We start from the raw sequence: 14,645 nt of genomic DNA, 5'->3' as shown, positions 1-14,645 counted from the left end.
AGTGGTCTACTGTGGGCTTTACAGGAGCTCAATTATCCTGGGGGGCTTCCCAGGGGGCTTAGTGGTAAAGAATCTGCGCCTGCTGATGCAAAAGATGCATTGAACCCTGCCTGGGTAGGGAAGATACCCTGGAGAAGCAAATGACAACCCACTCCAGTATTCTTGCTGGGGAAATTCTATGGACAGAGGAGCCTAGTGGGCTGCAGGCCATGGGGTGGCAGAGAGTCAGTCACGACTGAGCAACTGAGCATGCGTGCAAGTATCCCGGGTCCCCTAAGAGCCAGTCCCCTGGATGACCATTTCCTCCACTTCTTATTAAGGGTCCAAAGTCACTCAGAATGGCTCTGTGGAAGACCATGGTTAGCCCCGCCCAGCAAAGTATAACGAGAGCACCTGCATACAAAAGCACAGAAGACAGGCATTTGGAAGTGTCTTCAAGCCCCAGGTTTAAATGCCAATTAGCCACACACTGCCATCTTGACTGAAGGGCTGAGCTCAGAATTGACACAGGCTCTGATATTAATTAGTTGTGTGGCTCTAGCTAAGTCACTATGCCTCTCTGAACTCCATTAATAACATCTGTTAAATGAGAGATTAAGTCCAGATGATCTCCAGATCCTTTTTAGCTTTAACACTCAGTGACCTATGAGTCTTTTTAGTAGCTGGGAAAATACAGTCTGCTCTGCTTTGGATCTCTGCTTTGGCACTGTGGATCTCTTAGATTCAACTGAAAGAATCATCTGCTTCTCAACTTCGTGGCGCATATCCAAGACTTGGCTACAATCCCAAAGGATCAACCTTCTTCACAAAGCTTCGTATCTGGGGAAGGCTGGGAATCATGGAGTATGAGAGCTGGAAGGAATTTTCTAGTTCATTCCTTTAATTCTAGAAATGAAGAAACTAAGGTTTAGACCTGTGTTAAGATTTGTCACATGTCTAATCAGTGGCAGAAAGGGGACTAGAGCTCAGGTGCCCTACTCTCCGTGCAGGGACCCAGCTGCTGACACAGCCTGGCCCGATCACTGACTGGCTTCTCCAGCTCTATCACAGCGGTCTCTCTGTGGGAAACCACCAGTGAAAACACTCTCAGCACAGTTCTTCCTTCTCTCCTCTCCAAGTGTAAGTCTTCCTCTTCTTATTCCCTGATGGCACCACTCCAAATCAAGGAAGTAGTCAGAATCAGGGACTGTGAGGAGCAACAGACAGATGGCTGGATGATACTCGAGCGACAGGATTAGAGGTTCCAGTGTCGCTTTTTGTTCAAAGGGGCTGTGTGTGCTGCCATGGCCCCACAGCCTCCCTGGTCCAGTGGATAGTTTCTAAGATGCTCCCTTAGCCTCGCTGGCCTACAAAGGGTGAAGCCATCCTATCTAGAACTCTGTGGGCTGCATGAAGCTTGGGCATACTCATCAATATCACTCACAAATATTTACCAGGAGACTGCCTCATTACTAAGTATTGGTTTGATCCTACCCTTCCATCCACCTCCACAACATTTGCTGGGCCTGGCGCTGAACACATGGGGCCTGAATTTGCCCAGATCAGCCAGGCAGGCTTCTCTTTCCTCGAGGGGGAGGGGCAGCCGAATTCCAGTGGACCATCCAGACCCGGGGCTAGGATTTCCTCTGGAGCTCTACCAGCTCAGACCCAGCTGTGGCAAAGAGAGGAACTTCTCAATAGTAGATTTCTGACTCTCCTCCATGGATCCATGACAGGCTAGATTCACAGCTGTGAGTAAGATGGGAGTGCCCAGCTTGAGGGCTTTCCAGGTGGCACTAGTGGTAAAGAACCTGCTGCCAATGCAGGAGATGCAGGTTTGCTCTCTGGATCGGGAAGATCCCCTGGAAGAGGGCATGGCAACCGACTCCAGTTCTCTTGCCTGGAGAATCCTATAGACAGAGGAGCCTGGCAGGCTACAGTCCATAGTGTTGCACAGAGTCAGACACGACTGAAGCGACTTACCATTCACGCATGCACGTCCTGCTTGAAGCTGATGATGTGCAAATGGGGCTTAGTTAAGAGAGCAAACAGAGCCACTAACAACCCAGATGGAACTAATCTCCATTTCTTTCTTTGATCATTCAGATCAGTTGCTCAGTCGTGTCCGACTCTTTGCGACCCCATGAATCGCAGCACGCCAGGCCTCCCTGTCCATCACCAACTCCCGGAGTTCACCCAGACTCACGTCCATAGAGTCAGTGATGCCATCCAGCCATCTCATCCTCTGTCGTCCCCTTCTCCTCCTACCCCCAATCCCTCCCAGCATCAGAGTCTTTTCCAATGAGTCAACTCTTCGCATGAGGTGGCCAAAGTACTGGAGTTTCAGCTTTAGCATCATTCCTTCCAAAGAAATCCCAGGGCTGATCTCCTTCAGGATGGTCTGGTTGGATCTCCTTGCAGTCCAAGGGACTCTCTAGAGTCTTCTCCAACACCACAGTTCAAAAGCATCAATTCTTCGGCGCTCAGCCTTCTTCACAGTCCAACTCTCACACCCAGACATGACCACAGGAAAAAAAACCATAGCCTTATTGGTGCAAAAGTAACTGCGGTTTTGCATTACTGAATTTTGCTGTTATTGGAATATATTGGAATATATTCTTAAATAAATGTATGTTATACATCATTTTAATGTGCATTTCTTGCTTTTTCTTTTTTTGCAAATGACTTACTACTTGCTGTTTACTTTATATTTATTTTAGACTAGGGAAATGATGTTAGACAAAACGCAAATTCAAGCCATTTTCTTGTTCTAGTTCAAAATGGGTCATAAAGCAGCGGAAACAACTCACAACATCAACAACGCAACTGGCCCAGGAACTGCCAACGAATGTACAGTGCAGTGGTGGTTCAAGATGTTTTGCAAAGGCGACAAGAGCCTTGAAGATGAGTGCAGTGGCCACCCATCGGAAAAGGATGACCGACTGAGAGGATCATTGAAGCTGATCCTCTTACAACTACATAAAAAGTTGCCGAAGAACTCAACATTTGACCATTCTACAGTCAGTAGAATGTAGAATGCTTCAAATGCATTTGAAGCAAATTGGAAAGATCGAAAAGCTCTGTAAATGGCTGCCTCACCAGCTGACCACAAATCAAAACAATTGTGGGTTTGAAGTGTCATCTTCTCTTATTGTATGCAACAACACAAACCATTTCTCAGATTGTGATGTATGACGAAAAGTGGATTTTATGCGACAACTGGTGACGATCAGCTCAGTGGTTGAACTGAGAAACGCTCCAAAGCACTTCCCAAAGCCAAACTTGCATCAAAGAAAAGTCATGGTTACTGTTTGGTGGTCTGCTGCCAGTCTGATCCACTACAGCTTTCTGAATCCTGGTGAACCCATCACATCTGAAAAATACGCTCAGCAAATGGATGAGATGCACCAAGAACTACAATGCCTGCAACCGGTATTGGTCAACAGAAAGGGTTCAGTTCTCCATGACAACACCCATCCTCATGTAGCACAACCAGCCCTTCAAAAGTTTAATGAACTGGACTATGAAGTTTTGCCTTATCCACCATATTCAACCTGACCTCTCGCCAATCAGTAACCACTTCTTTAGGCATCCTGACAACTTTTTGCAAGGAAAATGCTTCCACAACCAGCAGGAGGCAGAAAATGCTTTCCAAGAGTGCATCAAATCCCAAAGCATGGATTTTTACTCTACAGGAATAAACAAACTTATTTCTTGTTGGCAAAAATTTGATTGTAATGATTCCGATTTTGATTAATAAATATGTATTTCATCCTAGTTATAATGATTTAAAATTCAAGGTCTGAAAGCACAATTATTTTTTCACCAACCTAACAGTAATTGTTATGACTGAAACAAGTTAAATAAAGGATCTACTTTATCAGTCCCTCCTCTCTCTCCCTTCATCCTACACACATCTCATATACCCTTCACCGAAGTTTTGTTTTCCTTTTATCTTCTGGGTGTGCTGCACAGTATATGGGATTAGCTCCCAGCCCAGGGATGGAACCAGGACCCCCTGCATTGGCAGCTTGGAGTCTTAACCACTGGACTGCCAAGGAAGTCCCTCACTGAAGTTTTTTATGCACTGTTCCCCAACCTTGCCTCTGCCATGAACTCTACGCAGAGTGAACATACTGAACATTTTTCTAACAGTGAAGAAAACACCAAGCTCAGGATTTGAAGACTGGATTGAGATGCTGGCTCTGTTGCTTTCTGAGTGTATGACCTTGAGTATGTTATTTGCCTGCCTGAGCTCAGTACATCCACCCACAAAATGGAGACAACTATGGCAACTGTGTCACTGGGTAAAGGAAGATTAAACAAGAACAGATCCATCCATCTAGCCAGCAGACAAACATCCCAGTAAATGACTCTTGAAGGAGATGAATGAAACCTGAGTTCTTATTGACTGGGAGAAAACTCTGGAGAAACACTTCTACTACCCAAGTTCTAGACATCTGAGCTCTGCCAGGGTTCAAAGACTGGCTCCCCACTTACTATGTGATTTTAGGTCACATATTAACTATTAACGTCATTATTATTTGACTGCAAATGCATAATAAAATGTTGGTTAGCAATGGGGAACCCAACTTGCCAACAATGGAACTGCTTTCACTCCATTCAGGGACTTCAAAAATTCCCTGGCATATTTAAGGAGGTTTCAGGTTACTGGGCAGCAGAGAATGCTGAGATAAGGGTGTGGCACAACCCAGAGAGCTGAGAGATCCAGGACCTCCTCTTCTTAAGCAGTAGCTCACGTGGAGGTGGTAGAAAAGCAAGCTTGCCAAGGCAGAGGGGGGCGGGGCACAAGGAAAGAAGCCTGGGGGTAAGCATCACTAAACCAATGCCATATTCTACCAGCTGGCTTTCCAGGGCTGAGCCACAGATGGCCCCACCCCCACTAGGCAGAGAAAGGGTCAGTCGTTTTCTCCAGTGGGAAAAGGCCACCAAGTTCTGTTCCCTCTCCTACACTGGTCCATCCAATGCCCCGGAATCTCCTCTCACCAGAAGTAGGGGCAGGTTGCTACGCAGTTCTTCCCAAGCAGTCCAGGCAACAAAGAGCTGGTTAAGCTCCTGGGGCAGAGGGTTTAAGACCCACTCAGTCCAAACTCTGGGCACGGGGAGGGGAAAGGGCGCGGGGCTGCAAAGAGTTGAAAAGCCAGGGCTCCGCTGCATGAATGAACAACGGGTTGTGCCGCGGTGGCTGGGAGTTCACCTCGATCCTTCCCGTTGGTGGTTGTGCTGTCCCAGGTTGTCATTCCCCTAGCTCCCCGCACTTGGTCTTTCCTTCCACTGTTTGCCTCCCCCGCAACCCTCATTAAGAAAACGATCATTTAAAGCCCCAGTTAAAGCCGAGGTGAGGAAATGTGCGAGGGAGGCGGGGAACAGGACTAATCGGCATCTGGGCAGCAGCGCCCGGGCGGCCGCCCCCGCGTCGTCCCCCACCAACCCCGTGCAGCTCAGAACTCCGAGCGTGCAGCCCGGGCCGAGCGGCCGGTCGCCCCGTCAGCAGTCGGTGGGGGTGAGGATGACGCGGTTGGGGCGGGAGGCCCGCCAACAGCAGTAGCCCCGCCGCGGGCCGCCGCGCCTCTGGCTCCCGGGGCCCTGAGCCCACCGCGCCCAGAGCCCCAGGGTGGGGGCGGGGGCCCCCGCGCGGTCCCTCCGCAGCAGCCCCGCGCCGCTCCAGCCTATCAGCGGCCACCCGGCGGCTCCCTCCGATCGGACCAAAATAGCTGCGAACGCCTGCGACTTGCGCGCGGCCCCTCACTTGACGCTCACTCCGGCTCCTTCGCCCGGCCCGCTCCCCGCGTCTAGAGGGGGCGGGGAGGAAACGGCCGGGGCGGGGGGTGGGGGGTGGTGGGGGAGAAAGGAAGGAAGGAGGAAGGCAGGGAGGGAGGGAGGAAGGGAGGAAGGAAGGAAGGAAGGAAGGAAGGAAGGAGGAAGTCGGACGGTGGCGCGGAGATCGGGGCTGCGCGGCGCGGGCCGGCGCGGCGCTGGAAGGCGCCGGCGTTAACCCCTCGAGGGCAGGCAGCGGAGGGGGAGCGGTGTTAATACATAAGAGCACTGCATCACGCTAATCTTCTCCCCAGAACAGTATGCGTCAGCAGTACATTCACGTTCTGACTGAAGGACAAAAGGATGAGAGAGCAGTCTGCGTGGCTGCTGCCTGCAACACCGCGAGCCCGGCGCGAGGAGGAGACGGTGGGCGCCGCGCGCAGGGGCCCCGCTGCTGCTGCCGCCGCCGCCGCCGCTAGCGAGCGGGGACCATGTTCCCGGGCTCCGGAGCGTTCCCCGCAGCCGCGACCCCCGCTGCTCACGCCGCCGCCAGCGCCGGGGCCGCTGCAGCAGCAGCAGCAGCCCACGGGCAGCGCAGCCGCTGAAGGCGCCGGGGGCCGGAGCCCCGAACTCGCTCTCTCTGCACAAAGCCAGAGCCGGTGGTGCGCCGGGGGCCCGGCTGCGGCGGGCGATTCCGCGCCCCCGGACTCCCCAAAAGGGCCTGCAGTTCGGGGCGACCCGGCTGCCGCCGCCGCTGCTGCCGCGCTCCTCCGGCCGGCGGACCAGATCCCGGCGCTGCCTCCACGCCGCTGCCCCTCGGGGGGCTGGACGGATTACTGCTCTTTGCACCAGCAGCCGGCGGACTGGGAAACTCAGCCCAGTTTGGGGCTTTTTAACCCTTAAGAGAAGAGGCGAGGAGAGAAGGGGGTGTGTGTCGAAGAGGGAGGGGGCGAAGGAGCGGCAGACACCTCCTCTTAACTCTCGCAGCACCGCGAGCGAACGACTGCATCAGCTGCCTCGGGCCGGGAGCGGCGACACCAGGAGAGGGGGCAGCGCGGCGGCGGCGAGCGCGGCCTGGGAGGCTGCGGGGCGCCCCCTCACTCCCCGCCTGGTAGCAGCCCCGGAGCGGGCGCGGGGCACCGGAGGCACACTCCGGCGATGAAGCGGCATCCCCCTCGGCTGGTGCGAGCCGGGGCCAGGGTCCAAGGACAAAGCCGGGAAGCGCTGGCGGCGCCCCGCCTCGGGCGGAGGGGGGGGCATGCACCTGCATAGCCCGCCGGGCCTCTGCTCTCCCGGCGCGCCTCAACTCCGCGGCTCCGCTCGCCAGCTCCGGATTTACTAGAAGCCATTTTGTCTCCCCCCACCCCTCCCCTTCCCTCTGACCTCCCCGCCCCCTCGACTTCCCCCCTTTTGTTAATTAAAACTAAGAAGTGAGAATGGGAACGAGGTGGCCAGCTCCGGCGGAGAACGCTTAAGGACACCACGCCAGTTCTCTTCCTTCCTTCCGAGGTAGGTGACAGCGAATGATTGGGTGGGGATGGTCGCCTCGGGGGGAGAGCAAGTCCCAGCTTTCCGAGGGCTAGTCTGGGCGGGGGGCGCTGGTAGACGAGGGGCCACTCTTTAGTTTTGGCATGATTTTTTTTTTTCTTCCCGGCCGATCTGCTCCGTCTCTCTAATCGCCCCCTCCCCACCTCCTTCTCCAGATGGAAAGAGGAGCTCCTAGCTCACTTAAGCCGGGGTAGGGCTGGTTCTCCTTTCCGAGCCAAAATCCCAGGCGATGGTGAATTATGAACGTGCCACACCATGAAGCTCTTGTGGCAGGTAACTGTGCATCACACCTGGAATGCCGTCCTGCTCCCCGTCGTCTACCTCACGGCGCAAGTGTGGATTCTGTGTGCAGCCATCGCTGCTGCTGCCTCCGCCGGGCCCCAGAACTGCCCATCCGTCTGCTCGTGCAGTAACCAGTTCAGCAAGGTAGTGTGCACCCGCCGGGGCCTCTCCGAGGTCCCTCAGGGGATTCCTTCCAACACCCGGTACCTCAACCTCATGGAGAACAATATCCAGATGATTCAGGCCGACACCTTCCGCCACCTTCACCACCTGGAGGTCTTGCAGCTGGGCAGGAACTCCATCCGGCAGATAGAGGTGGGGGCCTTCAATGGCCTGGCCAGCCTCAACACCCTGGAGCTGTTCGACAACTGGCTGACGGTCATCCCCAGCGGGGCCTTCGAATACCTGTCCAAGCTGCGGGAGCTCTGGCTGCGCAACAACCCCATAGAGAGCATCCCCTCTTATGCCTTCAACCGGGTGCCCTCCCTCATGCGCCTGGACCTGGGGGAGCTCAAGAAGCTGGAGTACATCTCCGAGGGGGCCTTTGAGGGACTGTTCAACCTCAAGTACCTGAACTTGGGCATGTGCAACATCAAGGACATGCCCAACCTCACCCCGCTCGTGGGGCTGGAGGAGCTGGAGATGTCGGGGAACCACTTCCCGGAGATCAGGCCTGGCTCCTTCCATGGCCTTGGCTCCCTCAAGAAGCTATGGGTCATGAACTCACAGGTCAGCCTGATTGAGCGGAATGCTTTTGATGGGCTGGCCTCGCTGGTGGAACTCAACCTGGCCCATAATAACCTCTCTTCTTTGCCCCATGACCTCTTCACCCCCCTGAGGTACCTGGTGGAGTTGCACCTACACCACAATCCTTGGAACTGTGATTGTGACATTCTCTGGCTAGCCTGGTGGCTTCGGGAGTACATACCCACCAATTCCACCTGCTGTGGCCGCTGCCACGCTCCCTTGCACATGCGAGGCCGCTACCTGGTGGAGGTGGACCAGGCCTCCTTCCAGTGCTCCGCCCCCTTCATCATGGATGCCCCTCGGGACCTCAATATCTCGGAGGGTCGGATGGCGGAACTTAAGTGTCGGACTCCCCCCATGTCCTCTGTGAAGTGGTTGCTGCCCAATGGGACAGTGCTCAGCCACGCCTCCCGCCACCCACGGATCTCCGTCCTCAACGACGGCACCTTGAACTTTTCCCACGTGCTGCTCTCAGACACAGGGGTATACACGTGCATGGTGACCAATGTGGCGGGCAACTCCAATGCCTCGGCCTACCTCAACGTGAGCACGGCCGAGCTCAACACCTCCAACTACAGCTTCTTCACCACGGTCACAGTGGAGACCACCGAGATCTCGCCCGAGGACACAACGCGCAAGTACAAGCCTGTTCCTACGACGTCCACTGGTTACCAGCCGGCCTATACCACCTCTACCACGGTGCTCATCCAGACCACCCGTGTGCCCAAGCAGGTGGCAGTGACCGCGACGGACACCAACGACAAGATGCAGACCAGCCTGGATGAAGTCATGAAGACCACCAAGATCATCATCGGCTGCTTTGTGGCAGTGACCCTGCTCGCTGCTGCCATGTTGATTGTCTTCTATAAACTTCGCAAGCGGCACCAGCAGAGGAGTACAGTCACAGCCGCCCGGACAGTTGAGATTATCCAGGTGGATGACGACATCCCAGCGGCGGCACCTGCAGCAGCAACAGCAGCTCCGGCCGGTGTATCAGGTGAGGGGGCAGTTGTGCTGCCCACAATTCATGACCATATTAACTACAACACCTACAAACCAGCACATGGGGCCCACTGGACAGAAAACAGCCTGGGGAACTCTCTCCACCCCGCGGTCACCACTATCTCTGAACCTTATATCATTCAGACCCATACCAAGGACAAGGTACAGGAAACTCAGATATGACCCCCCCCCCAAAAAAAAAACTTATACAAATGCAATAGAATGCACACACACACAAAGACAGCAACTTTTGTACAGAGTGGGGAGAGACTTTTTCTTGTATATGCTTATATATTAAATCTATGGGCTGGTAAAAGAAACAGATTATATTAAAATTTAAAAAAGAAAACTCAAAACAAAACTATTTTCTAACTTGTAAGTTCTATTTAAAGGGGGTAGGGGAGGGTTACCTTGGGAATGTTGTGGGGTAGAAGTCACAAGTCAACTTGCTATGTGGCCAGAAGGGATTTCTGGTATACGGTTAAAACTGCTAAGATAAAACCAACTTAAAACACCAACAAACATCCCTAAAGAGTTAGGGTGCGGGCTGCTGAGGGGTGGGGTGGGGGGTAGATGGAATCTGTCATTTTTTTTTTTAGAAGATGCTTCACAGGACCCAGGACTACCCATTTCTATAGACATCTTTCTCAGGCTGAGAGCTGTCTTTGCAGATTTATCTTATTTAAACAAAACAAAAAAAATTCCAAAAAAAAGCACTAAGAATTTGTACTGTGCTTAGAATGTTGAGAGGCAATACATTTTTCTTCTGAGGCCAAGGGGAAGACAGATCTGTAACACGGTGTTTTAAACAGGAAAATCACTGAAATTCAAATGAAACCCTCAAGGGACTGAGGGTGCGCACCCCTGTGCACAGGTCTTCTTGGTTTGTGCACTGGGACACCGTGTGCCCCGCCTGACGGGAGGAGCAGAGAAGGAAGGGAGCTGGCGTAGCTTGCAGTCAAATGCTTTCACATTGTACCAGATTCCTGCAGTTGGGCTTAACCCACTCTGTGCAAGGCATGTGTCTATTCAGGGCTTCCCAGGTGAAGGAGGCGGCTTCTGAAGGGGCCTGGGGGTCCCAGAGTGGGATGGGAGCGGAGAGCAACAGAGAAAAGGTATTCACGGGAGGGCATACATCAGCATAGTGCCATGTCCACCTGTTGTTCCCAGTGTCTGACAAATGATTGTCGACAATGATGGCATTTGATGATTTTCTTTTATAAAGGGTTTGTTTGTTTTAAGGTAGAGAAAGGGAGGAGAGGCTGGGAGTGGGAAGCTTGGGGGAGTGGAAGCTTTTCACATGCTTGTGATTTGGTGACTATTCTAAATGCTGATTCATTAGGCATTATTACGGCTGATATCAATGGGTTGTGGTGATGGGTAGGGGGGCAGAAGATGGGGAGAGAAGAAAAGGGGGAGACAGAGAGGGCACAGGCTCATTTAAAGTGATGAAGCCTTTCCTCACCAAGGATGCTTCAGAAAAAAAGATCTGAAATCCACAGTTCGAACAAAGTGATGCACACGCACGCACAGTGAGTTGGCCGTGGAGTCCTGTTGAATGTGGCACAGTGGGGCAAAAGGCTTCCCTCTCCCAGGCCTGCCTCAGGAGGAGGGGAAGAGAAAGGGTGGGCGTGGGCGGGGAAGGCAGAGATCTCTGTTATGCTGGTCCATTTAATGATGTAACTTTACTTATTATTTTAGCTTTAAAAGGAAATAAAGAGTTCAGATTTGAAAGGGGGGTAGGGTGGGGGGGTGGGGAAACGCCAACAAAAGAACATTGATTGTAATGTGAGAAAAGTGTATTTTTGTATTTTAATAAATATTGTTCAATTTTTAATTCAATGTCCCTAAAGGGTTAAATTGAGTAAGACCCTGAACCTATAGCTTCTTATGAGCATTGACCGAATCATTTCTATTTAAAGGAATAAAGGGGAGGGGAGGACCATGTTCAATTTCTTTTAAAGTATGGGAACACGTTGAAGCTGTCAACCACTTTTCCTTAGCTTAAATAAAAGTACCCCGATTCTAGTGCACCTTTCACAAGCTAAGTGTGTTAGTCCCTGGCTCTGTTGGGGGTAGAACCGAATTTCCTGTGCCCTGGAAAAGCGGGGGAAATGGGTCAACCTCAGCTCCTGGGACCCGGCCAGGAGTTAAATGCCACCTCAGCAGAAGCTGCTGGTCAGACAGCACTAGCTTTACTGGGGGGACCCTGGGGGACTGAGACTGAAGAGGACTGCAATAATGTTGTTGGGATGAAAAGATCCCTCTGGCAGGGCTGCTCCCATTCTCTGGGTACTAAATAAACAAATGTGTCTCTCGGTGGTGGTGGTGGGTGTCAGTCTCCTGATGCTTAGCTGAGGAGTGTCCTTCAGGCAGGCTGCCTGAACTGGGACCCTGCGTCTCTTCAAGCGCCAGTATTTATACTAATGCAGGGAATCGGGACTGAGTGGGTGTGATCTCCCTGGCGCTGAACAGGGAGAGAGGCGGCAGCACTTTGCAGCAGTTGGCTAAGAAAGGGCCAATTCTTAATCCTCCTCTCTCTCTCTGTGTATTTTGCTTATACAAAATTTCTGGGTATCCGTGTTTGTGGCAGCATGTATGCATGGGCTCACACTTTAAGAAACTGCTATTCATGTTTCTAGGCTACAATGATGTGTTCCCTCTGCCTGTCCTCTGCTACCCTACCCCCAATAAAAAAGAGAGAAAACTGCAGCAGAAAAAAGGGTGGGACTTGGTGAGGACCAGTTGAAAAATGCAAGAAATCACCCCTTTTCCTGGTGCCATAGACACAACTCAGGCTGTTTATTAGAACAGCTTCCCAGGTACACATTCAGAGGTGATTGTGAAGGAAGGAGCGGCCTCAGAAGCAGAGGGTGTGGAGCCCATTTCCTCCCACCCCTGCTCTTCCGACAGCTCTTTGGGCAGTCAGGGAACTATGCAGTTGCTGTGAAATGACAAAGGCTTGGGGGCTGAATAGACATCTGAGGAGAGAGGTGAAGAAACAGGCCTGAGACATTCCTGGGGAAGAGTCCTAAGAACAGATGCACCTGTCCTGGGGGTGGGGCATATTCAAGCTCTGGAATGTAAGGGAGAGGTGTTTTCCCGAAGGAACGTCAGAGGACATTGTGGAGACAGGATATGGTTCACGGGCTTGAGTGTCCTTAGAGCTGTTAGGGGGGTTCCTTTGCTCACTGGGCCTGCTCCCTGACCTGGGCACTGGTTCAGCCTCTAGAGCGGCAATGCTCCTTCGCCATGGTGTTGAGTATGCCCTTCTCTGTAGAAGGCACTTGGGTCAACTTTTCAGAGAGGGGTCCCCTGAGCACCGAAAGTGCCGCCTTTAATGCTGGGCAGGAGACTCATCCTTGGCCTGGCCAAACTGTAGGGTTTGTTAACCTGAGAATGGAACATGGGTTGGCAGCTCGCTGGATTGGGATGGGCGGGTGGGTGTGGGAAGAGTTATAGCAACATGTTAGAGGGAAAAGAGTGCTGCTGATTATATGGAGTTAGGGAGTTTTCGTGACAGAATTTTTTAAAGGCTGTGAAAAACCATGTAGTCTAATCCCTTCACATTTTATAATCAAAGAAACGGAGCCCCAGAGCAACTGAATGATATAGTCCAAAGTCACACTGCTAATTAGGGGAAGAGGTGGGATTGAAAGCCAGGTCTCCTGACTCCCCAAACCAATGTGATTTCTCATTCAACATATTTCCTTCCTGGCCAATATGAAAATGGGACCTTCCTATAGATACTGCTGTGCTCTTTTCTCCTCCCTCTTGGAGCTGTCCAATCTCCTTTGAACCAGTTCTACTGAGCAGAATTCTGACCACAGGGGCCCCAGAGCTGACCCAAGGGCCACGTGTGCTAAGGAGTTGGATTCTCAGGACTACACAAAATAGCTGCCTGATTCTTAGGTTCAATGGCAGACAGAAACCACAGGAATCCTACAGAGGGCAACGACTGCTAGGTAAAAGGTGACGTAGACAAGGCTGGGTGCTCACAGTGGAACGATGGCTTGGTCCTCTCCCAACCTTGGCCTGGGAAGCTCTGCAGAGTAAAGGACTGACAGAGGTCTCAGAGGACCTCTCAGAGCAACTTGTGCACAGTGGAGTGGTTTCTGTTTGTTTGGCTGAACAGTGAGACTGTTTGCGGGGCGGGGGCAGGGGGCTCCTTAACTCTTCTCCATTGCATCTGCCCTAGCCCCAGCTCTAAAATCATGATCTGATTGCTACTCCCATAATCTGCTCTAGGACACTTTATGACTCTCTGGTCATAAAGCTGAATCCTATTGGCAGTGAGGGTAGAGGAGACAAACTAGTTTCTAAGGCCTAGGGACACCAGCTTTATCATGGCTGTTAATATGTACCAAAGCTGGTGGGGCGTGGGGTGGTGGTCGGAGGGAGGGCGGGCAGCATATTAATAGTAGGGTCCCTTCAAGACAATTCCTATTAACGGGGAAGAGGTCCAGAGTCCATGCTCTTCACAGTGAAGAGCTCTGGCTCACCTCAGTAGAGCTGAGTAGAGGTTAACAGAAGGCCAAGTGGGCTTCACTCAGCCCAGGCTACTACCTCAGGGGCCAGGGCCCACAATTATGGCTCCAACATTTTACTGCAACAAAATTAGAGAAGAAAAGAAGAGAAAAAGAGAACATTTATATCCAAACATATGTCTGATTTTATCTCTTCTGCTGGCACTCAGAGCTCCATGCCATCGGCTAATGCAGGCACTGTTCACGCCATTTCAAAATCCTGCCTCAGCTAAACTGCAAGGCACTTTTGGCTCAAAGCACCTCTCTTGGTTTCTATCCATTCAGAAAGCACCCTTTCCCCTGGAGGGGGGAAGAATGGTTTGGGCAGTGGATTAAGGTTGTTTTCATTTTTGCTTTATATTGAGATGAAGTGAATTGCTTCTGGGAGCAGGGATAAAGGCTTCAGGAAGCAGATCAGTGAAATATATGTATCTGCAAAGCAATACAGCATAGTGCTTGCAAGTACAGATTCTGGAGCTGGTCTCCCCAGGCTGAATTCCAGCTCTATCACTTACTAGCTGTGTGACTTCAGACAAATACTCATTTTCCTCATCTCTAAAATGGACATAATATTGGTGTCTACTTCAATACTTCGTAGGTTGTTGTAGGAATTAAAATTTGATGATACTACATAAGGGGAAGACCAACTGACCAGCCTCCATCACCACCTCTATTATTGAACCTCATCCACATCCAAAGAGAGGACACGCCTACTGGACTAGTCTAGTGAGGGGGGACGGTCACCCAGAAGTCCTGGGGAGCATGACAGCACTGTCTACAAGC

At 52.0% G+C, this 14,645-nt stretch overlaps 2 protein-coding genes across 3 annotated transcripts in view; one reads left to right on the top strand and one right to left on the bottom strand.

Moving 5' to 3' along the window:
• Positions 1 to 14,645, bottom strand: part of SND1 (staphylococcal nuclease and tudor domain containing 1) — a 422,591-nt gene that overhangs the window by 56,034 nt on the left and 351,912 nt on the right. The gene's annotated exons all lie outside the window — the stretch shown is intronic.
• Positions 7,177 to 9,523, top strand: LRRC4 (leucine rich repeat containing 4). Its single transcript, XM_055590846.1, has 2 exons — positions 7,177 to 7,266; positions 7,461 to 9,523. Exon 2 carries the CDS (start codon positions 7,561 to 7,563, stop codon positions 9,517 to 9,519), a length of 1,959 nt encoding a protein of 652 aa, XP_055446821.1. The 5' UTR covers positions 7,177 to 7,266; positions 7,461 to 7,560; the 3' UTR covers positions 9,520 to 9,523.

The sequence above is a fragment of the Bubalus kerabau genome, chromosome 8, assembly GCF_029407905.1.
Source record: "Bubalus kerabau isolate K-KA32 ecotype Philippines breed swamp buffalo chromosome 8, PCC_UOA_SB_1v2, whole genome shotgun sequence".
NCBI lineage: Eukaryota > Metazoa > Chordata > Mammalia > Artiodactyla > Bovidae > Bubalus > Bubalus kerabau.
This window is presented reverse-complemented; position numbering and strand designations above follow the sequence as displayed.

What these genes read in the sequence shown, in the direction of transcription:
- LRRC4 (XM_055590846.1), top strand. Translation starts at nt 7,561, where the DNA reads ATGAAGCTCTTGTGGCAGGTAACTGTGCATCACACCTGGAATGCCGTC.